This window comes from Lemur catta, chromosome 1, assembly GCF_020740605.2.
Source record: "Lemur catta isolate mLemCat1 chromosome 1, mLemCat1.pri, whole genome shotgun sequence".
NCBI lineage: Eukaryota > Metazoa > Chordata > Mammalia > Primates > Lemuridae > Lemur > Lemur catta.
Genome location: NC_059128.1, coordinates 57,283,127 through 57,308,027, shown reverse-complemented (window position 1 = coordinate 57,308,027; position 24,901 = coordinate 57,283,127). Strand labels below are relative to the sequence as shown.

The following is a 24,901-nucleotide window of genomic DNA, read 5'->3' as shown; positions in this document are numbered from 1 at the left end:
GTATTCGGATAAACATGTATAAACCTATAGATACATATTCACTCAAATGACAATCCATTGTATAAAACATTTTGCTGTTTTAAAATTACCTTCAAAAATAATTTCTCGGCTTCCTAAGAAAGATAGATTCATTAATTTATAGTCACTGAACACTCTTCCTTGGTGATAACCTATTTAACCTCCCCTGCCATCCTTTTGTCTCCCTCACCCCTCTCAGTTTGATTTTGCCCCCAGGTTACAAGAAAGGCTTAGAACTGTAGAGCAGAGAAGGGAACAGACCCAGACTAGCAGCCGGTGGGACCCTTTTGCTGAACCCACCAGGAAGCAAAGTTACTGAGGTAAATTTATCCGAGGGCTGCCTGCCAACTATAGGAACTGAAGCTGATATCATGGGCGTGACTGGCTTTGTGTTGTGAATGTAAATCATTGCAGTTCCAGTTGCTACAAGCAGATTTGGGGTCCATGGAAGACTTAGATCCAAAGAATACACCTGCATACACAAAAAAGTATACAGTCTTCCAATTGTATGGTTTTTTTGAAAATAACTTCTGCATGTATTATTTTATATTTCTAACCTATTTAATCTTTTAAAACATTTTTTCACAGAAAACCTGTTTAATATTAAACTTCTCGAAAGGACAGCCTTATGGAAATCTAATAAAAAGTGAATAAAAATCGTCTTTGAAGGCCCAATTGATAGAATTCTAATCATATGTTTTGTGCTTACAAATTATGTGCCACAGTTGGGCTTACAGGGGCGGCATGGAGTAGAAGTGGGGTAGCACAGAGTTGAGCATGTCCCAGCACCGGTGTTCAGCCAGGCTCAGGGGAAAGTGAGGCCCTCACCCCACACTATGGGCGTGGGAAGACAGGGAGCCTGCTTTCCTCCACAGCAGTCCTTTGGCCAAATCATAGTCCTCATAGTCCATCACCGTCAATGAAGACCCCAGCATTTCACTTGCCATGGCATTGCCTCTGCTCTAAATTTGTTCTACTGTGTCAATGCTGAGGAGTGTGGCCTGGGGCTGCCCCCAGAATTCTAGTAAACAGTAGGTGACTATGAGTGCCCTGCCCTACAGTGCCCCCCTGTTGAGGAACTCATCCTGTAAGGGTATGCCCGTTCCCAAGAACTTAACCTTGGAAGGTGAAGGGAAGCACCTTACACAGGTAAGAACTCAAATTGGACACCCCTCTAACCAAAATTGGTTTTCCTTTGTTTCATTCTTCAAAAGAACACACAATGGCCTGTAGGTTATGTATTAATGCGTATGTTAATCCCACTGTATAAAACATCTTGCTTGTCTCAGAGGAATACCCTAATATGGCATCTCTCGCCATGTGCCTCTTGTCTTAGATGAAGTGGACGATTAACACCTGTGCAAAACAAACCCATGTTCTCAGTCACTCGTGTATAAGGCTATTTAACCAAAACATGGCACTTAAAGCAGCTGGCCGATGTCCTCACCTCAAAAAGATGGTTTCACCCTGCCAGCTAACGGAACTAGCTCAAGAGAAGGGACATTGCAAACCAGCAGGGTTGTGCCATCAAGGGTTGCACAGGGCTAAAAACCCTTCATAATCTGATGTAATATGTCTGGGAGGCCCACAGTGTGGTGCTGTAGCAGAGGTATAAAAGATGTCATTCCCATCACAGGTAACAATATAGACACTATTATTTTTATCCTAGATCTTGGTCAAAGGATTGTTTTCTATACTCCATTGAAAGTTGGGTATTACATCAAACATACACTTTGAAGCTTATTTTTTTAGTCCCTAAGAAAAGCTTCATGAAGTAGAAGAATAAAGATGAATTTTAATAATTATGTGGTAAGCAATAAGAAGAAAGATAGGGAAAACATACTGATGTCAATGATTATGAAGTAAACAGTAAGAAGGCCAAAAACAGGGAGTGGGGCTGGGGAGGGGGAGAAGATATGGAAGAAAACAAAGGAAATGATGAAGAGAGCATCAAGGACAATAATAGAAATAATGACGTGTTTGAGGTGGGTTGACTGCAGAGAGAGCAACCAAGTCTGAGTAGGTGGGTTGTAGTGTAGAGGCAGGAAGGACCAAGGAAGAGGTTTTTACAGAATAAATTTTCTGACAAAGCTCAAGCCACCCAACCAATGCCTTTTAGACTTTACTGGGAGAAGAATATTCTGGGATTCTTGTTTAAAATGCAGATTCCCTGGCCCTATCCCAAGACAGTCTGATGTAGTGCTACAGATGGGACCAGGGATATGTATCTTTAAGAAGACCAGGTGATTCTGCATTTTGTACAGACATAGTTTGAGACCTCACTTTGAGAAAACTGCAAAGAACACAGAGAAAGTCTTACACATAGCAACAGCAGCAACTTATTAGAAGAGAACGGAGGTTGCTTGTCAGTAAGGAATATGCTGCATTAATCCAACCAGGAAGGTTGACGCTGAATTACAGCTGCACAGACAGAGGGGATGTTAGAGATGCTGCAGGGATGGTAGGGCAAGATAGCACATATTTCTTACATTTGTTTCTGGATGTAAATGAGCCTTTACCCTTTGCAGATACAGATACCCCTCACCCCAATTGAGGGAAAAAAAAAAACCCTAAAGAAACCTATGAAAATAATTAAGCATGATAATTCTGGATTATCCTTAATTAGAGAGAGGCTCTGGTGAGCTCTGAGCTTTGGAGGGTCATCATACATTTGTTACAAGTGATCTGTCACTATTCCACGTGCATATTATTCATCACTTCACCTCTGATCTTCCCCTCCTCTGAGCACAGCCCTCTGCAAGGCCCCTGCACTTAGGCTGCAGAATAAAAGAAATCCCCTCACACCACTCCTGCTGCCACTACTAGATGCCATGTCTCTTCCAGGGGGATTTAAGATGGAGAAAATCTTTTCCTTTCTTTCCTTCATTCTATTCTGGCTCATTGGTACCAAGCTCCTGCCTCTGCTGAGAGCACCAGCTTATCCCACCCGGTGAGCGTTTGGAAGGATTTGGGTCCTTGTTGGTGCAGGAGCAGGACCCAGGCCAGAACCAACAGACTGTAAGGCAACTCCCCTTCTAGGCCCAAGGATTCCAGACAGGTGGAACAAGAAGAGAGAAGGTCAGGAAGGCTTGGAAAGAAAAGAAAAAGCCAGATCAAACACAAAGGAAGGAAGGGAGCATGACAAAGACTGTGGTCATCACCTCTTCTGTTAAGAAAGAGAGGCCTGCAGCCAACTCCCTGCCTCTGTTCACAAGGCCTGTGCAATAGGCATCACACCTCGCCCCTGAAGCCTGTTTCCTCCCCCTTCAGCCCCACTCAGGGCCGTGTTCCTTTCTCCCCACGCAGCACTGCGTTCTGCCTTTGTGTGGGTCGGTTAGCTGCATGTCCCCTTCCCAGTTAGGGGACAGAGATCTCTCTTCACCCTGGTACCCACACGCAACGCGGCCATAAACAGACTAGATGGGCAATAAGTACTTATTGAATTCAGAGGTAAATTATTCTTTTCTCCCTGGATCTGGTTCTTTCCTTAAGTTGTTAAGTTTTACATTAAGGAAGTCCCTAAAGACTGTCTTTTAGATGAGGGAAATTGAAATGTACTTTAAGTAAGCACCATCTCAATTAATATAACAGAATTAGAATACAAATGCTGTCCAGAAATGAGCATGGCTATGAGGTCAGCCCTGGGTCTGTTGTCCAGCCCTGCCATTTCCTCCCCAGCAAAGGTACGGGAATTGTGCCTCTTCTACCTCTCTTGCCTCGTTTGTACATTAAGGATAATACCCCCATCTCGTAAGGTCATGCTGAGGATTAGATGAGAAAACTGACATAAAAGTACCCAATAGATATAAATGTTCAACAAATGCTAGTTTGGTTTGTTTCCTTCCCTTTTAATTTTGGGGTAAGCCACTTTTGGTGGTTTATTTTATTGTCCTGGGTTTTAAAATAACATTTGTAGTCAGCAAAAATACTAATTAGCTAGCACCCAGTGATTCCATTAATAACATTAATAACATGGTATTTAAAAGTTTTAAAATGATAAGGCTTATCATAGCAGCCTGCTACCCATACACCCGGCCATGAGGCAGCCTTGCCGTGTTGCATTTGTTTCATTTTGAACTGTTGATTAATCATCAACTCAGATTTTTGACAAATATGGTTAAAAATCAAAAGCTATGCTTTGAAGAGATTCATGCTACTTATATTTGTATTTAATTTGTAAGGAAAATTTATGTGTAAACACGAAATGTATATTTCTCAGTAAATATAGTCACTGTGAGTATTTGTATATATTCTCATAAAATTATCTTAGCATCCTTATGTTTTGTTGTAATGGGTTTCAAGGACTTCTCTTTGCTCTAAATAGGAATATTTACTGATCAAGAGCTTGCTGTTGGATTTTCCTCTGCTGTAATCCGAGGAAACAGCACCTTTTCACCTTTGAAACTAGTGTTTCCATATTACTCATGCCAGTCTTTTCTCACTAATTTTATGATTATAATGAGGCAGTGGTGCACTAGTTAGCACAGATGACCTTCTAATTGAAAGACTGTAAATTCAATCTCCATCTCTGGGCACTGACAGAAATTTAAATAAATATAGCTCCTAAAACCCTTGTGATGGGCTGGCCTAGTGACCAGGGGCTAGCAGAGCCCAAGTCATATGTCACAGGGGACCGCCAGCAACTTCTGGGTGTTAACTACGGCAGTCATTAGAAGCAGGTTGTCCTCACAAAGCAAAGTGAGATGAGGGACTTTTCCCTGGCTTTGATTCAGGCACATGCCTCTGTTTTCTGTAGCATATGCCAAGTTGCTTTTTTATCAAAATGCTTCCTAAAACTAGAGTCTGAATACCAGGGGAAGTCCCTTCTCAAATTGGACTTAAGCAGACAAGAAGAGCCGTATCTACCAGGCCATCTTTTGTCCACTGCCATTTATAGATTTAGATGCAATAAGCTGCCTAGGGCTGTGTTGACATCATCCCCTCACTTGCTGTATTCAGCCCCATTTTTCACCCCCATGACCTTGGACAGCAATCCAATTCAGGTTTCCAGAATGAACTGCCCTGAGGATCAAGATGGGTGTGGAAAGCTGTTTTAATGGTCAGTCTGAGGAAGGAATCTATGGAGCTGTAATGCTGGCAACATTTGTACCAAATAATTGAGTACTTGCCCTTGATGTATTTTTGACCTTCCATTTTGCCTTTAACATTGTGACTTGTACGTGTCTCTCTTGTACGTGTCTACCTTGAATCTCTTTTGGAAGCAAGTTGCATATAATTTTTTAACTAACTAGCAGCTTTAAAATAGGTTCCTGGACCTTGAAAACTACCTTAAAATGGCCCCATATTGCTGACAATGTCTTAAAGCTGGTTATTGGGTTGTCAGTATGGTGCCTCTTTATCCTCAATATATCATACGAACACAATGGAAATTTCCCATTGCCTTTAAAGTTTTGCATTCTGTATATTTGGTTGTTAGACAAATAGAGCAAGCTTTGCCGACTTCATTTTCATTCTTGGCAGCATGTTTTTATCATAAGGCAGATAGTCATTAATTTACAGAATCAACGCTGGGAACAGCTTTTGTGATCTCATATTAAATTTTCCCCTGAATCCGCCCCTTGGCAAAAATTACTCACATCGTTAAAAAATATTTAATTAGGCTGTAGTTTATACCCAGCTCACTGGGGAAATGTTGGAATTAATATGATTTGCATGAATTCTGTTTCTCTTTTTCTGTCAGAGATTAGTTTTGAATTCAGTTCAGAGGGTCGTTGACACTGCCAAGGACTCACAATCGTGAAGGTCAAACAGGTAGCAAATACTTCCCCTGGGTAGGTTCCCTGAAAAGACAGCTCAAAATTGCTTTTAATTATGGGTTACCTGAAAGGCCACTTGCTGTTTTTATTTTTCCACAGATCCCTGAAACACTGCATGATTGGAAGTTTTAGGTAAACCATATTATTCTCAACTAAAACAGGCTGGTTATTGTGTAGAAATAGAAGTGCCTAGCTGTGTGGTACCCAGATAATTTTCCCAGCAGCTCACTGATTCCTGCTGGTTGTTCATAAAGGAGAAAAGTCTCTCCCCTGTGTACTGGGATGGAGACACTGGATAAAGGTAGTCTTGTAAGACAGCCAGTAGTGAGTAAATTTTCTACATAGGAATGCATCCGCTTGCTTAATTATCTTTCAAAAGATAAGATCCAATGTTTAGTTATGCATTTTCTTGTTTATTCTTCCATGGGTTAGGAAGAAAAAAAAAAAAAACCTTAGGGAATCCACAATCCTATGCCATTTTTTTCAAAAGAAAATTTAATGGAATATTTAATTAATAATCTAATCAATCAATTAATCTCAGTTACATAAGTGTTGAAATCTAATTCTTTTTCACAGCTGTATCAATAAAAGAAGTGAAATGGCTGCCCACTTATCAGGATAATAGGAAACCATTACAGACACAAAGAAAAATTGAAATTGTATTAATTCTGCTACACTGGCCCTGATTTGCCAGTGTTAACGAAGTCTTTGCATTTTAGACAAATTCCAGTTCACCTGTGGGAACCACCAGGTATACCTTTTATGTCATAACCTTTTCTAATGGTGAAAAAAAGTATTATTCCCAAACATTGAGGCTTTGCAGTTCTGAGTAAAAGCATATTCCACATAATAAAGGGGCATTTCAACTCTTTAGACATTACCTCTATCTTTACTGCTGAGTTTTAAGTTTAAAAAATATAAACCATCTTCCCTTAAAGTATGAGCAGACTGCACTATGCTGCTCACTGGCCAACTGTTGATGAATAAATATGTAGATCCCAAGTGATTTCTGTGGGCCTCCTTTCAGCACTGGAAAGATGGGAGTCAATTTGACCCTCACTTTGAAAAATCGTGAGTCAAGTCACTCACGGGGAATGGATACCAATAATAGCCTTATTTGATAACAATGCTAATGAAGATCACCACATGTTCCAGATTATTCCAAAGCATTCTAAATTAGAAGAAACTTAAAATGGAAGAAGAGAAGATGACTAGAACTTTCTGAGTACATATGCTCTGCTGGACACTACTGTAGGTGACTTACACACAGTTTCGTTTAATCCTCAAAACACCCTGCAAGATAGATGTAATTACCTTCATTGTACAGATGAGAAAGATGAAATTCAAAAAGGCAGAATAAATAGATCATCTTTTTAATTCAACCCTTTCCTTTCAAACATGAACCTAAAGGGGATAATTCTCTGGGTTAAAGACAAGAACCCAGTTATCCTAGCTACCTGCATAGTGCTCAGATATGTGTCTGAATTTTCCCAAATATATCCAGAGACTGGCTCAGGCTAAAGCAAGTATTAAATTAAACAATAACATAGCTTTTTTACTATACCTTTGGTAGTTCAACATAGCTTTTTTACTATACCTTTGGTAGTTCATTTTGGTGTTTGTTTTTTTGTTTTTAACAGCAATTCAGTTTAACTCTTTTGCTTTCGCCAGTTAAATCTAAGCATGTATGTGGCTTTGTGAAATCTTTTAAACAACAGGGTAACATATATCCAGCCAACTGGTAGCAGGCAATTCATGTAAACACTTAATAGCACATTTGCAATATTCTTGTCTGAATATATGAAAACCACAATACATGACTCAATAGAATGCATGAGAGAGAGCAGTGTTTATATTACTAGAAATTTTACAAATGCACATAGGACTAGGGACATTAACTCAGCCTCAGAAAAGGATGCAAATGACTCGGGAAGCCAAAAGAATCCTTTTCCATTTAGTTTTTTGCTTTGTTGTTTGCTTTTGCTTTTTTCCTGTAGCAGCCTTTTTTGAAGAGCACAAAGCTGCAATGACTCTCTATGTAAGACTCCTTGCAGCTCTCCAAGCTAGCAAGTCTCAATATTTCATCCCATAGTCTCAAAAAACCACAAAGTTGGGTAAAAGTCATGTACTTTGCATCCAGTTCTCTATCTATTTGCAAAGAAACATCACATTCCCTTTCCTTCACTCCAAGCAGAAGTAAATTATGATAACAGCTCCTGAGCCTATAGTCTAAATAAATGCATTCTGAGGCCACCAGTTTTCTCACTTGTTGGTTCTGTCCCATTTCCATCTGCCTTCCTGGTCTCTATTCATACTGTTGTGCTAATGAGGCAACAAAAATAAGCTTAGTATCACCTTCCCACTGTTTATCAGACTTCTCACAACTAGATGTACTTGAAGAAGATTGTGGTTGAGCTACACTGAAAACATGAGATTAGCAGTTTGGGGTATTTCTTAATGATTGGCAAAATTAAGTATTGTGCTAACTGTATGGCATATATTAGTTTCTCATCAATTCTGATTCAGGGCAAAAGAGTACACATGGGTAATAACTGTTGTTAATACTATTATTACAGCTGTTGTTAATATTATTATTACATTTACTAACTGCCTACTATATGCTAGTCAGTTACTCATTTCATTTATTTCTCTGAACAATCCAATAATAAGTTGTAAAAATCCTCATTTTACAGATGAGGAAATGGAGGCTTACAAAGGTTAAATAACCTCTTCAGGGTCACACAGTTAGAAATTGGCAAAGCTGAAATTCAAACTCTGGCCTTTCTGACTCCAAAGCCAAAATGCAACCCTGCCTCCAATCAAAGCAGTGTCTCAAGTAAAGAAGATAAATGAGATGTGAGGGAGACTGATTTCTTTATTTTTCTATTGAAATTATATAGATATAAGGTGTACAGCATGCTCTTTTAATACACAGATTCATAGTAAAATGATTATTCCAGTCAAGCTAATGAACATAATTCTTCACAGTTACTTTTTTTTTTTTTTTGGTGTGTGAACACTTAAGATCTATTCTCTTTGCAAGTTTTAAATATGCAATACAGTATTCTTAACTATAGTCCCCATGCTATTTCCTATTTCTCCTATTCCCCTTACCCTCATCCAAAGGAAATGAAACCAGTATATTAAAGAGATATCTGTCCTTACATGTTCATTGCATTATTATTCACAATAGCCAAGATACAGAATCAACCTAAGTGTTCCTCAATGGATAAATGTGTGTGTGTGTGTGTGTATATATATACATATATATAAAATGTAAAAGTGTATATGCATACACATATACAAATGCAATGGAATATTATTATTCACCCCTAAAAAAGGAGAGTCTGCCATTTGCAACAACATTGATGAACCTGGAGGACATTATGCTAAGTGAAATACACCAGACACAAAAAGAAAATCATTGCATGATCTCACTTATATGTGGAATCTTAAAAAGTCAAACACATAGAAACAGACTGCCTTCTAGCCCTGATTGTACAACTAATTCAGCTGTGAGATTGTAGCAGGCCCCTTAGGTTCTAGATCTTTAGCCTGATATACAATGATAACAACCCAGGTCCCATCAAGGACAGAGGCAACATACAAGAAATCCTTTTGAGATCATCAATTTAATCAAACCAACAAATATTTATTGAACACAGTGCTAGGTGTCTTGGGATCCATAAAGAAGAATAAGATATCAGCCCAGACATAAAGAAGCCTGAATTCTAGAAAAAGTATACATTTAGCTAAGTAGAGAAATCAAGTTCCTGCAATTAGTCATTTCCTCTACAAGTATGACATTTTTGAAACTGGAGAGAAAAGGAGATGAAAATTTGTTAGAGAACATTTTTCTACAGCATACATTAAATTGTTTTAAGAAGGAGGGGGACAGGAAGAGGGAGTCAGGATCTGTTTCAACCTTCTCCACATTACTACCTCCCTAGACCCACTTCCTGGTGACTCAACACTGTTCTGGCTGCTTCTGACAAGAAGAGTCCCCAGGGATTTATTTTTCACATAAAATTCTTCAAATATACAAGCATTACTTATGCACATTATGTAAGGAAGATAATAGTGTTACCCTTGCAGTGGGGATGGCGTGCATCTCAGTGATAACATCTTGTTCCAGATAAGGAATATCAAATTGTCTGTAGGAGGTGATAAAAATGCTGGCTTTTCCAGCCAAATATTGCCTCTTATTCCAAGTGCACATTCTTTAAAGCTCCAACAAATGTTAGGTATCAATTTTCTGGGATGCCAACCACTCTCTTTCACAACTCAGGCTGAAAAGACAGTGAGCATTGTGTGGGCCCTTCTGCTGCAGTTTCTTTTAGCTTTGAGGCTTCCACTCTTATGTAAGTAGACGTTGTATAAATTCAGGAGAATTGTTTGTGTGCTTAGAACATGTTATGGGTGTTTTCTAATTTATTCTCCATCATCATCACAGGAAGCAGGAATTGTTTCTTCAAGGTAACAAGTTAAAACTGGAGAGACTAAAAAGGTACCATGACTTACCCACCCTCATACCAAGAATCAGTGGTGAAGATGGGGTAGGGGAGGAAGAAAAACAGACTTTTGCTTTCCAGGCTAATGCTGAAGCCAGTAGTTTATGTTGTGCCTATTTACATTAATAATGTCACCTTAACTTAGTTGGTCTTTCTGTTTCTGTCCTTTTGTTTTGAAAATTCTGTCTTTCAAGCTAAACCTTTTGGAATGACCAAAAAAATAAAATAATGCATGCCAATATAGAGCTGCCTTAGTTGGAAAGTGATAGGGAGGCCCCCAGAGGTAGCCCAGGGACTCCTTAACCTGGAGCCCATAGGTAAGCTTAGAGAATCTGTGAATTACCTCAAATTATCTACAATATCAGGGAGAATTTGGAGAAAGAAACCTTACTCTTCATCAGAGATGCAAAGGATCCATGATACCTTTGAATCTAGGGCAGCTGTCTTTTTGGCCCAACATGAGACCCATCTTTATCCTCCACTTAGTTTATTGAATATGCTTCTGAATCAAGTTCAAATGGTTTTGTTGAGTTTCAGTTCCTAATGGCTGTGCCATACTTTTGCTTATAAGTCCCAGGAGGTCACATTCAGTAGCCCAAGCATGGCCCTCTGTTCATGTAATGAGTGGGTAAGCCTAATGGGTAAGCTACCATGTTACTCTGGGACCTCAAACACTTAGCAGACCCTCCTGGATCAGCTCATTTCTCAGTAAAACCTTAACGCCATTTATTCACTTATTTGCTCATTCATTCATTTGATTAATGTATGGATCATCGACTATGCACCAGGGGTTATAGCAGTGAATTAGACAGATGTGGCTTCTGCCCTTAAGAAGCTTATAGTCCAGGGAATGCATATACAGTTACACTTATTGCTGACTCACTATATGCCAGACTTGCTTTGTTTGGCACACTGTATGTATTACCTCAGTTAATTTTGACAACAGGAAGGTAGGCACCATTATCATCTTTATAATTAAGGAAATAGTAGAGTAACTTGGCCAAGTTGAGTAATGGTTTCTATCCCAGGCCATTTGCCCCTAGAGCCCATGTTCATTACTGATAGTCTCTAGTACAAGCATGTAAAATCTCCTGGATCATAACTCATTTTGTCTGTACAATTAGCCATAAAACTGGACCTGGCTATCCCAAATACCCAACCAAACGTTCTAGTGCAAGAAACATACCTTGTCTGTTTGACTATCCTGGGAGGTGCCTTTTTAAATGTTCAGCAGACAGAGCAAGAACTCATCATCAGTCTCAAATATGGGATTTAATTTCTAAATGGCACAATTAAAATTAGTACAAGAGGCTTAATAATAATTGTGGACAGTCAACCAAAGCCATTAGATAGTATGGAAGGGCTGACTGTCAATTCAACTAATAGGTTACCAGAAAATTTACCTTCAACAATCTCTATTTCATTTAAGGAAGCCAAAAAAAAAAAAGAAGTAGTATTAGAATGATAATGACTCGGTGACTTGAAATTGGGATTATATAGCTTTGTTTTGTGTCTGTGTTTATTTAGGGCTGTTGAGGAAACAAAATACATGTTAAAAAAATCAAAAAGATGGCCAATGGTAGAACAAAAAGAATCCCTAGTTATAAAGGACCCAAGTGGACTTCACTGAAATGAACTCCCCTGAGCATCTTGCAAGGGGATATGCAGTCACCCCATCTCCTCCCAAGGAGAAGTAAAGTATGTGCAAATTACAAGAGGGATAGACTTTTCCGCCTAGATTCTAGGAGGAAAAAATGTTAAAGTAAAAAGGGATAAATAAATACCTGGGTGCTAATAAAAATGGGCAGAGTTTGCCCATTGCTTCTGTGATGTCAAATGCGTGAGCTAAAAAAACATTGTGTTTTCTGCTGAAGTCCCTGATCCTCATTATAGGGAATGGATATGACCTAATAGTCTCTCGCAACTAAGTCTGCCAAGTCCAAGCCATTTCCATCAGTTCATTTTCTAGCTTTTATTTCTCATAACTCATTTCTACACACTGAAACTGAGGCTAACACTAAACACTGATACTTCCACGTTCTTTTATGGATAAAGGACAAGCTGCATTTGAGTCTTTCACAAAAGTTGCCCACGGATCCTTCAGCCATCCTTGTTTTGAGTTTGTTTTGTGTTTCCATATTCCTCTTGGTGTGTACAGCATGAAAAGTTCCATTTGCAAAAGGGTTTAATCAACAGTAAATGTTTTGAATCAGATTAAAAACACAAATAATTTAAGAACTATGTATTTATTCTGTCCTGCTGGGTAAAGTCATTTTATCCTGTTTTGAAGGGCAATGCAAAGCCACAGAGGCTCCAATGAATTCCTTGCAACAGGCAGGTACATTGATGGTTAATAGCGATGATTGTTTGTCTTAAAAGATCCTGGGTTCTTCCTCAGAATTCTCTCCTTTTCCTTGACACATCAAAAATGGGAAATCATCTATGAGACTGTTTTATTTGTCTGTGTTTGGGGGATGGCACATTTACATATTCTCGAAGGCCATCTATATAAGCAAGCCCAGGTCTTCCAAGAGTCCTTAATTATACATCTAAGAATGCATATGTATTCACATGTAATTCTTGTGTTGCAGTGTTCTCCCCACACTTTTTAGCTGATGACATGTGTTAAGACTCTTTGAAAGCAAAGAGTAAAATCAAGAGTGTAACAGGAAAATGCACAACGAGTTGTTAAATGTGATGGCAAAATTAAAAAAAATTTTTAAAAAGCTTCAGTCAGTATGATCAGTAAAAGAAAAAAAAAAAAAAGACAGCCGGCAAACTGTCTATCATGTGATGAAATTTGACAGTAGGGATTATGGCTTTGATGGACCAGAACAGCTAATAGAAGAAGCTGACATTTTTGAAACCCTGCTAATTAAGGGTTCCTTCCTTAATATTAAAATAAAGTCTTTGTCTGGGTTTTATGGTTGGAGAATCAGGTGTTTTCATTAATATATGCCAGTCAGTCTTAATAAGCTTGGAGGGCAGAGGAAGTTATTATTGAGTGACCTTCTACAAAATAAGCATGTTGCTAAGGGCTCTAACCCTGCCCCGTTCAGACTGATGAATCTCATTTCCAATGCAAAAGCTTCACAAGAAATCCAAGTATTCTCTGTGCAATCACAGAAAATAATCCTTGTGTCTCTTGTAATGTCCAGAATTGCCACTTACTACACTACTACTGTACAATGAATATTACAATACATATTATTTTTCTACCACAATTGTCTACATTTCTGAATTGCCCAGAATAGGAAAACTTATTGTGAAGACACTTGTATTGAAAAGTCAGCTCATTTTAATACTTTTCAAATAGTCATCTACTCTGTTCATGAATTATAATGCTCAGAATACATCTGACAATACTGGCTTTGAAAAGGAGATATGTCTATATTATTACATATTCATTTTCAAATAGATTTCAAACAGATTTTAAACCATTCATTGAAATTCATTGAAATGATAAATTCACAGTTGGATTTTGATTGACTCTTAATCCAATTTTACTTTTGATAAGTTTTCACCCCTCTCTTCCCACCCACTCCCAACCAATGTATTTTTTGCTCTTCTATTGGTTTTTAAAGCAAAACTGAAGGGGTATGATAAAACTTAAAGGTTTTGATAACTGCATGTAAAGCTTGTCAAAACAAACTGGTAAACTTAATTAAAATCAGTAAAGCATCACACTATAGGTGATTTACCTGGCTAATTTCCAATTTACCAGTGCTCTCTTATGCAAGCAGTGATTATGGTAGCTAGCTGTTGGTTCTCTACTTGGAGGGGAAAGTCTTTCCATTACTGAGCCATACCACCATCTCTAGATGACATGAAAGTATGCAAATAGATGAGATATTTGGTGTTAGGATTATAGATCATACACCTTGAGGTTTGGAGGTTACTCTGCTAAAAGAATCTTATGGAGGTACATCCTCATTTTCAGTTCTTTCTGCCCAACCTAGGAAGAGAAGTTCGGTTGTACCACTGTTACTGGATGCATGGTCAGGTAAAAAGACAATGTTTGGAGAAGGAAGAAGCTAGACTAAAAATTCCAACGTGTAGCATGGGTTTTGTGTCCACCGATGGGAGAAAAAAGTCATCTGTCATAAGCTGACTCCATTTGAATGTGTCAGATATAGGAAAAAATGAGATTGGAATCTTGGATCCAGAGCTTAAATGTATAGGACAAAAGTTCAAAATGTGGCAGTTATTCAGGCATAGGGCTGGGTCTGTGCCTGTCTTTGAGGTACAGACTTGAGAAGAAAAATGAGATGTGATATTCCCTATAAATGATTACTTGGGCCTGTTCTTCAATATTTTAAAAGGGGATAAGTTCTAGTATTTAATAGTACAGTAGGATAATTATAGTTAATAATTTATTGCGTATTTCCAAATAGCTAGAAGTAATGTTCCCAACACAAAGAAAAAATAAATGTTTCAGGTGCTAGATGTCCCAATTACCCTGATTTCACCATTATACATTATATACATGTATCAAAATATTGCACGGACCCCAAAAACATATACAACTATGATATATTAATTAAAAGAGGGGGGATAAAAAGTTAGTGAACACTAGCATAGACCTATCTTCTTAGGGTCAGAATCATTCACTTAGTGTTTATTGGGCCTCTGCTAATGCTTTCCAATGTTTTTGGCTTAATCCAACAAGAGTGTACTACACCAGCCCTGCTCTTGTAAGTTCCAGTACAGTTAGACTGCCCCTGTGTCTTGGGTTGCTCAGATCTTTGTACCCAAGCCACCTGTCCTTTATCATTCTCTTCTCTTTGAGGAGCCAGAATGGGAGTTGCTGTCCCAGATTCTTTTGGTTCACAACCACCTCAGCACACATTGTTCTACTCAAAGTGTGGACCATGGACCGTGGACTAGCAGTTCCAGCATCACCCAGGAGCTTCCTAAAAATGCAGAATCTTGGCCCCTGCCCTGGATTTGTGGAGCCAGAATCTCTGGGAGCCCATGACTCTTCATTTTAAGGAAATCCTCAAAGGATCTGGAGAAATTTGAGGCAGTGATCTACAACGCTCATGTTGCATCTTAATCATATACTACACTGTGCTGTCATATATTTTTGTCATATCATTATTTGACTTTGTATGTTTGTCTTATCTCTCCAAATTAGATCGTAAACTCCTTGGGGACAGGTGCTGAGTTTCAATATTTCTTTTTATTCCCATAATCCCAAATACAATGTCTTGCAGAGAGCAGATGATCAATAAGTATTTAACTGACAGATTGATTCAATCTACTAGTTCACTCCTTTTATTCTAAAGACATTCCTCTATTGCTATTATGTTTTATTCTCTTATGCCTCTTCTCTTTTGTGTCATCTTCATGGTATTCTAATACCTCGTGTTCTTCAGTCCAGAGATTCCTGGTTCTAGAGCATCACTGTCCACTAGAAACATATTGCAAACCACGTGTATAATTTTAAATTTTCCAAGTAGCCACATTTGAAAAAGTAAAACCAACCAAGTGAAATGAATATTTTGTTCAATTTCATATATCTAAAAATATTATTTCAACATGTAATCAATATAAATTATAAGATGGTTTGCATTCTTTTTATTTTTGTACTAAGTCTTTAAAACCTAGTGTTCTTTTATACTTAGAGTAGCCACATTCCAAGTGCTCAGTAGCCATGCTTGTCTCTAGAGAATATTCATGCATCAACAGCAGGAGAGTCTAAAATCCCTGAAATGTAATGCCAACTTATATGTATGTGATTAGAGCATTTTCCTGGTGAGACAGAATGTAGAATTTATCAGGTTCTCACAAGGGTTTGTTCCCCGACCACCATATTCCTCCAGCAATATCTTCAGGAATACAAGTACTGCTTTACTTTTAACCTCTGGAATGACTCTTTTCTCTCCTTTTTCTCTACTTGCTAGTTCCATTTAAAGTCTCTGCTGTAACAAGAATAACTCAGTCTGTTATTAAACAGTTGTGAATTTAACTTATTCCTTTAAAATGGCACCTAGAAAGTGCTCAGATGATAGATTTGCTTCATAGAAAATAACCTCAAACACTACCACAGTTAGTAGTTACAATAGCCAAAATAAAATAGCAGTGTATTAGGCCTTTTTCTTAGAGTAATTCACTCAAAATAAATTACACACCATGGCCATAGTACCCATGCAGCATTCAGGAGGTTCCTAAGATTTGGTTAAATATATCAACAGGGAAGATTCTAGAAGGGTTAGTAGTTGATCATGACATATGGAGAATTTTATTCCTCCTTGTTATCGTCATTGGATTAACTCCCAAATTAATTACTTGACATGGGCTAACTACCCAATTTCTACAGTATCTAAAATAATAATAATGGTTTTCTTGGATGAGATATTTTAAGACCCCTCATAGCAACATGGAGAAGGAGGGCCAGTTGTTTCGAATACAGCAGCTGTGGCATTGACAGAATGTGCCAGCCTTAGAAACCAAGATGTCAATGGAGCAAGATCCTCCTTTTGTTTTGCCTTCCCTTAACCATGAAGATCTCTTGAGGTATGGAGACAAATCACCTTTGTTAAACCTTTCTGGCTTTGCTCTTTTTTGTTTTTCTTTCAACACTATCACTTAAACATTGTGACTTAACTCCTGACTACTATTGTTGATCCTCCATCATAGAGAAGCCCCTTTCAAAACAATCATGAATGATTGATTGTATTATTTGTATGCATTAAGCATATCCAAGGTTTTAGTAATATAAACCATATTATTTTACTATGACTAGAATAAAATAAAATCATCCTGTGTAACTTTTAAAACAAATGGAAAATTCATCCTCACAGTTATTATAGTTTTCCTAATCCAGTTGCCTTTCTTTAAAAGGGCTGTTTAGAATCAAGGAAAGATTTCAATTTCAACCTTAATCATTTTCTACTTTTTCTTATTCATGTAAGCCAAAGAAGCAGGAGGACAAAATTCACTATGAGAATAATAACAATTAAACAAAAATTGAAATATATTGATACTGAAGTCTGGGTGTGTATAACATACATCTTAATGTGTATCCAGATTTAAATGACAAATATTGAACCATGTAAAATTTGAGGATAATGGATTAACTATGCCAATATCAAGCATTTTATGTTGATTGGTCTCCTTACCACCAAGGCAATGAAGAAGCTTTGAAAGTGACATCTTACTATTTGTTTGATCTTCAGAAAAGACAGACTGACTTCAGTTACTTTTAAGATTGTTAATATTTCTTTCTTGGCATCATTTCACTTTTTACTCCAATGCCATCCTTTTTCCTTCCCAGAACTACGATAAATACTAAAAAGTTGGCCTTTTCTGCCCTACAGACACTTTAAAACTATAGGAACCTTGTAAAACAAGATTTTAAAATTTCTTGATTTAGTCACTTTCACAAATCCCTGGACTCATTCCTGTGATGTAATGTCCTCTCAGTATTAAGGCATTCTCTAGGTTCTTCTTTTAAGTGGCATCTCTTAATGAAAGGAAAAGGATACTGACATATCAAAACTACTCTAAAACTACTACTTGCATAACATGGCATGATGGAGGTACGTGAGCCAAAATTACCAGAAAAAATGAAATACAGCATATAATTTATTCCTTACACAGAAAAAAGATGGAAGAAACCTCAAAGAATTTGTGGATCTGTTTTATACACAGACTATTTCTATAAGTATTTTAAAATGTTCAATGGGTGTCTGAGTCTCTAGAATGACCTAACAATTCTGAATATTTAGCAATTAGTGTTGATTATTGCCTGATCAATTCACCTACTGGGAATAATCGTCAAAAAGGCAGACATACTGTTCCAAATAACTGTGCCCATATCTGAATCAATATCTGCAATTTGTTATTTCCTTCTTTGTCCCATTTCTCCAGTCTGCCTTTTTCTTCTCTGAGAAATAGGAGATCCTTTGGAATTACCTCCTGGCACTTCTTCATCAGAGCTCAGAACCGGCTATGCAGTATCTCTTTGGGCGCTGTTGTTGTAGCTCTCAAGTCAGGCACTCCAGGGGCCGTAAGAAAAATATATAAAAAAACAAAAAAACATACTCCACTGATTCCCACAGGAGTCAAAATGTTTATTTCTAAAGATAAAATCATCACATGACGTGGTATCTTTCAGCTAAAATTCTTCTAAGGGAAGAATTTAATGTATCTGTAAAAAGAGAGTGGATTTGTCTTCTTATTTGATGACACTGGAAGGATTTTTCATTCTACCTCATCGTTCTGAAACAGAACCTTTCTTTCTTCTTGTTCTACTAATTTATACACGTATTTCTGTAACAGACCCAATGCTTTTATGCGTTTTTCTTCAGATAAGTCAGCAAATACATAGAATGAGACAGAGCAGTAAAGAACATCAAGTTTCTGTCAAAACAGTTCATAAATATTCAATGGAGTTCTGCAATATGTAGGAAGTTATGAAGATGGTATTAAGATACTAGTAAATCCAAAGAAAACCTATGCTAATCAAGCTATCATATCTTATTATATTTTATTCTCTTATCACTTTATTATCCTTCAATAATATAAATGTGACCCCCCAAAAACTACAAATCCTAACCTGCTGTGTTGAGATAGAATTTCCACCTTATCCTGGGTCAGGATTTTCTAACCAGAATATCAGAGTGTCTCGATGGATCTGAAAGCCTAACCTGGGAATTAGGTTTCCAAGCCACTTACCACCAACATAGTACTCTCTCAGGAATGACCTTCTATTCAGATATTGCTAACATCCTCTATAGGAGTAGGGCCTGGCTGCAAAAAGACTCCTGAAAAAGGGCTTAACCAAAAGCACCTCCAGTCTTCTCAGAAACCTCAATGCCCTTAAAAATTTTTTTAAAAACCAATGTCTTACAAAAGATTTAGTTAGGATATCTGACCTTTAAGTGGTAGGTTTTGAATGACCTCTTTTATGAGATAAAAATCAACTTTGTTTTATTCCTAAGACCGAAGCATTTTTAAAGAAAGATCTTAAAAATAAGTTTTATGATCTTCCTTTATAGAGGTATCCTCTTAAGTTGTCCCAGTATAGAGATAACTTACAAGATCACTGCCTGCTTCTCATTTATACCAAACCCCTTCAATCAAAGAAGCACTGAATTCAATGAGTTGCACTGTTAGTACATCACTGTAGTTAAAAAGTAATGCTAACTCCAGGGGGCCAAGCAAAGGCTATTGACATGCTTGCTTGATGTATGAAAAGACAAATTAGTCCCCCATCCTATCTACCAGCAGGGTACAATGACCTGACATGGAAAAGTCAACTGAAACCACTGTATAATATATTTACATTTTTTTTCCAGGAAACTTCAGAGGTACCAAATCAACTGTGTCTAGTGTGCAAATTACATGCAAGCTAACAGAACGTGAAATAAATTTGAGAAGGCTGTGTGGGTTAGCCTGAATATAGGTTATGCCAGATGGCACTACAGGCTATGGTTTGTCCTGGAGGAATCTATGGTAGCCTTGGGTGGAGAAACACAGGGAGAAAAGAGTTTAAACAAAATGCTGTTTCTGAATTTGACTGATTTTTTATTACTCATTGCCTATCTGCTGCCACTGGTGCATTTCTCAGCTGTTTTGTAATACACTAGGCAATGTGAGAGTAATTTCTCTTTTAGAGTCTTTCACTTAGAGTAAAGTTGGACCGAGTGGGTGAGTTTGGAAACAATCATGCTTCCTTCTCTTTCTTCTACTATAGAAACAATTCAAAGACCCATGGGTCTGTTTCTTGAGTTTGATAAACAGAACATGCGTTTTTGTTTTTTATTCACCATCTAAGGTGATGGAGTTTACTATAAAATGAAGAGGTTTTCACATTTGCCTTAGAATGCAATTTGCACTAATCAGAACACTCTATTAGGGGAAAACAAAACTCTACCTTTCCATTATGTAGATCATAATTAAGGATTGAAGATAGGACCAATAATTAATATAAAATGAAATTTCTCTAAATTTCTATCATTGGTGATTTGAAGGGATCGTGAAGAAATAATAATTTCTATGGAACTGTGTTACAATTCGGATAATGAGGACATAGGGGTATGAAAATTGGAAACTAACCAGCGAAACAGAGTTTTGCCGAAGATTGAAAGCAAAATGGGTTATGAAAGATGGCCACTATTCTCTTAAAGAATTTCTTAAACTGCTCTTTCCCAGCATTTGTACAATCCTGTCCTCAGTTAAATGCAAGGACTTATTGGGGATGACTATATTCTGGTGCTATAATTCATTTTACAGAGTAATGTTATAATAATAACACCATTAATAATGTAAAACAACTAACTTAAACTTGTCCAAGTTAAGCATAGATAAAGCAAAAATTTTTTCAGGCCTAAATGTCCTTTATTCAGTCAACAAACATTTGCGATAGGCCTACTAAATACCATACAAGACACTGATCCTAATTCTCAGTGGGAAAATGCTTGGAAGAGTTGGTAACTACAGATCTGAAAGTACCTAATTAGCATTGGACTAGAGCTGTGTTTCTTTTTCCTACTTAAAGTTAACATGAAGTAATATCTGTTCATCAATTAAAAAATCCTAGTCTTGGTTTTTGTAATCTATTTTGGGGCACAGAATTTAGTGGCAGGAAACGTGAGTTCTAGTCTGTCTCACCTAGTGAATCTTCATAAGAAAAATCAGACGAGAGTTTTGGGAGAAAAATGGTGGACTGAGAGTTAGACAGTTGGACTCACGGCCCTGCTTCCATCACAAAACAGCTGGGTACACTTGAAAAAGCATTTTAACTTCTCAGAACTGTAGAGTTTTCACTTATTAAATAAGAGGATATTAATGGATGGTCTTTAAATTCTCTTCCAGTTCAATATGCATTATGAGCAGACCCTCCCCCCACATCTATGTTGGCTTAGTATGCTTCCTTTAGGCCCAAGAGTCCAAGGGCCGAGCATCCTCCCCCCAGGTGATTGACAGGCTGCCTGCCCTCAGCCTCCTCCCTTCTTAGTGCTTAATGTTCTCTCCTGACAAAAGTGAGGCTGAAGGATAGAGGAGCTCAGAGATCCCTGCTGAGCCGCTGTGGCTACAAATGATACAACCTGGGAGGTGGTAAGATGATTCAAGCAGACTTTGAACCAAATTCTGTCTCCATCATTGGCCTTTTCCAGTATTCAGGTTCTTCTGTAAAATGGGAATGATCGTACCAATTGTACCATAACAATTAAAAGATTGTTATGAGGACTAATGAAAGCAAAGTACAGAAAGTACCTGCACATAGTAGGTAACTGCTAATATTGTTGTTATTAGGCTCAAAGCATGTATCATCCCATGCTGATTAAACTGCTGTCCCAAAGTTAAGACACAAAGTTACCCAAGGATGTACACTGCTATGTGTCATCCAGTCTTAGCCATCAAACAGCAACAACAGCAGCAGTCAGCTGAGAGGCAGGTAGAGCAAGTCTTGTTTTCGTCTCAGGGCCACAGCCTTGTACCATTCCCAAGGAACAGCACTGCAGCAGGTGCCAGCCACGTGGGGTTCAATGGGAGTAGTGCCCCCAGGGTCCTGCAGAGCAGCACTGCTGCCACTTTTAGAATGGGAACTTGACAAGGTCACACAGCTGAGGAGGAAAAGGCTCTGCTCTCAAAGTCAGGTTATGACTCCAAGTAGGTGGTGCTGCCGTGGCCTTAACTATGGTATATACATAAGGACTATGATTGTGTCAAATTCTCAGGGGCCACCTCTCCATCATATTAGGCTTCTTGATGGAGAATCCCATGAGATCACTGGAGGAGAAAGTCCTCATTCTGCCATAATAACACATTGTGACTCAATCTTGCTCTAGGTGTGCCACGTTCAGGACACTATTTTGTGGGGAGGAAGTCCCTGCACACCCAAGCAAATCCGGTTGTGGCGATAGTGATCTATTCCTCCTCTCTGTAAGACCAGCATACATGAATATTCAATACTCAGCACCCCTAAAAAATATTTATCTCCCACTTTTGTTGTCATCTTATCACAATCTGTGGTCTGTCCCAAAAGGCACATTGAAGTATTAAAAAAAAAAAAAGACTTTGAGAAAAGTGACAGAAATGTTTATTAAGTGCTACAATTGGACTCCATGCAAAATGCAAGCGACTTTCTTCATATTCACTAATCTCCAAACAAAATAACCATCAAGAAATATTAAAACACACATTTTATTAGTTTCATTTAATTTCTTAATTGCTCAAAGTCAGTTTACCCATTTATTACTGTGTGAAGTGCTTAGAGGCAAGGCGCACATTAAAGGGATTATTTCCATGTAATCCCCCCCTCCCAGAGGGTAGGAGCTGATCACTGAATCCTGATTTACACTCTGTAACAATACCAAATGGAAAAAACAGGGATTGTAAGATGATATAGTCAGTAGTCGGGTAATACAGTAGGAGACTGCAATTTAATAGCAAGAGAATGTACCTCATTTTCAGTAAAAGTTACGCAAGACTTTTTCAGGAATAGCTATTAACCAAACTGGATTTAGCCTTCTATTTTTTTAACTATACCTCTGTTAATTGATAGATGTTGAAGATCTGTAGCCTGTTAAGATTTTAATCAAATGGTGTCTGTGAGTAGATGTGATCATTTTTCTGGGACTTGGAGTTCTGGGGATGATAATTGCCCTGAGCACCATGCTGTCTGTGATAGTTCGCCTACTGCCAGTCTTCCTTCTTGGCAGGAAAGAGTGCAGGCACTCAGGTGGAATGTGGAGGGATGCTGGAAATTACACAGGAAAGGGAAATGAGGTAAGAAGGTATTCTAGGTAACCGGTGTGACAAGAGGAAGTCCTGGCAGCTTCCGTGGTACATCATAGCTGGCCTGAGAGCATTATGCTCCAGGGAACCAGGAAAGCCATTAGTGACCTGGGAAAGAGCTTTTGCTTGTCCTGTGACTGACACATCTGTCCCTGTTGTCTGTTAGAATCATCACCGCTGCTCTCAGAAGGAAATAAAAGTTAGAGCATTAGATGAGTACAGAGGTAAGGCCAATCCCTACGGCACTGAAATACAGAGCCATTTCAGGCTGAAACATTTCTGATATTTGGTATTCATTCTCTACCTTAGCATCACCCTAATTCAAAGAGTCCACAAAAATAAAACATTTTTTTAAAAGCCTCAAGGAGATTTGTACCATGTATCTTATTAGATTGAAGACAAAATAAGCTGACACCAGTAGGAAAAAAAATGGCTGTTTCAGACCCCAGCTGACCTCTTTTGCATGGAAAATTCTCCATACGATTACAGAGCTAATGAGTAATATTTAATGAAAACATTATGCCTTTGCATATATTCGTAACCAGCCCTTCTTACGTTTAAATTTACATGGAAATAAGATGATGAGTATAAAAACACATCTTGGAAATCTGTGTGTGGTAAGGAATAAGAGTCCGCTATCTCTGGCTGTTTCTATACAAAGCCCACATTTCTCAATAAGAAGACTGTAGAATTCAGTCAATCATCTGGTTGACACCAAACATGCAAGTATTTGATGATGCATAGGTAAAACAGCTGAACACAAGGCAGACTCGTCCACATTTCACAGAATGTTTTGGCTTTCTGCAAACAACAGTATACGGGAAGAAACCTGGGCTAAACAATTGCTAAATAAATACATACGAAAAAAATCTTTCTCTTTCAACTTCAAGAATCCTTAAGTATTTGAAGATGAAAGACTTAGAATGAGGATTGTTTCTGGGGCCTGAATGTATTTCCTTTTCTGCTCAGACTCTGAATCACTGTGGTGCTGAATTTAAAAATGGAAAAACCTATGACACCTTTCTCTCCCACTCTTTCTCTTCCCCCTCTAGGTGGAGCTGACAGGCAGCAGCGTCTTTGACTACGTCCACCCGGGAGACCACGTGGAGATGGCAGAACAGCTGGGCATGAAGCTCCCGCCTGGGCGGGGTCTCCTCTCACAGGGCACCGCTGAGGATGGAGCCAGCTCAGCATCTTCGTCCTCTCAGTCGGAGACCCCTGAGCCAGGTGGGAATTGCAAACCCAATGTGTGCGTTGGTGGGAAAGACCTTTGCCAAATGAGTGTGCTCAAGTTACCCCTGTGAAGAGACTATAAATAGGTCTAAGGGTATTTAACAATTCCAGGCAGCTTTCAGTCCCATGCAGTAATTAAATAAGGAAGAGATTTGAAAATAAGGAGACATTTTAATAAGTATAATCCAGAGATCTAATTTCAATTGAACAATACATATAGCAGGTACTAGTTCCTTTAGTTTCTCTTTCAAACTACTGGAGGGAAAAGCTTCCGATTTGGAACACCCTCTTTATTTTATTGTTACCGTGGCTAAATGTAACGCATTTATTTATTATTCAGCAAAGTCTATGGCAGAGCATTTTGAATATTAGCTTGTGCAGAATTAAAAGTATTAGGGACTTGCGGAAATCTTGGTTTCTTTTTTTTTTTAAGCATCAGAAGGTACTTGAAAGATGTGAACAGATAAATTAAGGCTAAAAAGAAAACAGAAATGGCTACATTTTAAACTGCCTTTCTACCCTCAGTATTTAATTAGATCAATTGTATAGAGGAATGAACAGAGGTGACATTCCTCATTGGGATTCCTTCCAGGACTCTTATAGACTTTGCAT

The 24,901-nt window shown here is 38.1% G+C and overlaps 1 protein-coding gene across 8 annotated transcripts in view; it reads left to right on the top strand.

Moving 5' to 3' along the window:
- The window catches only part of NPAS3 (neuronal PAS domain protein 3), an 833,226-nt gene that overhangs the window by 683,574 nt on the left and 124,751 nt on the right, over window positions 1-24,901 (top strand). For all 8 annotated transcript variants that reach the window (XM_045568967.1, XM_045568985.1, XM_045568957.1 and 5 more), the window contains one exon: window positions 24,109-24,283. In XM_045568967.1, coding sequence (XP_045424923.1) covers window positions 24,109-24,283 — 175 coding nt within the window. The remainder of the gene's footprint in view (window positions 1-24,108; window positions 24,284-24,901) is intronic.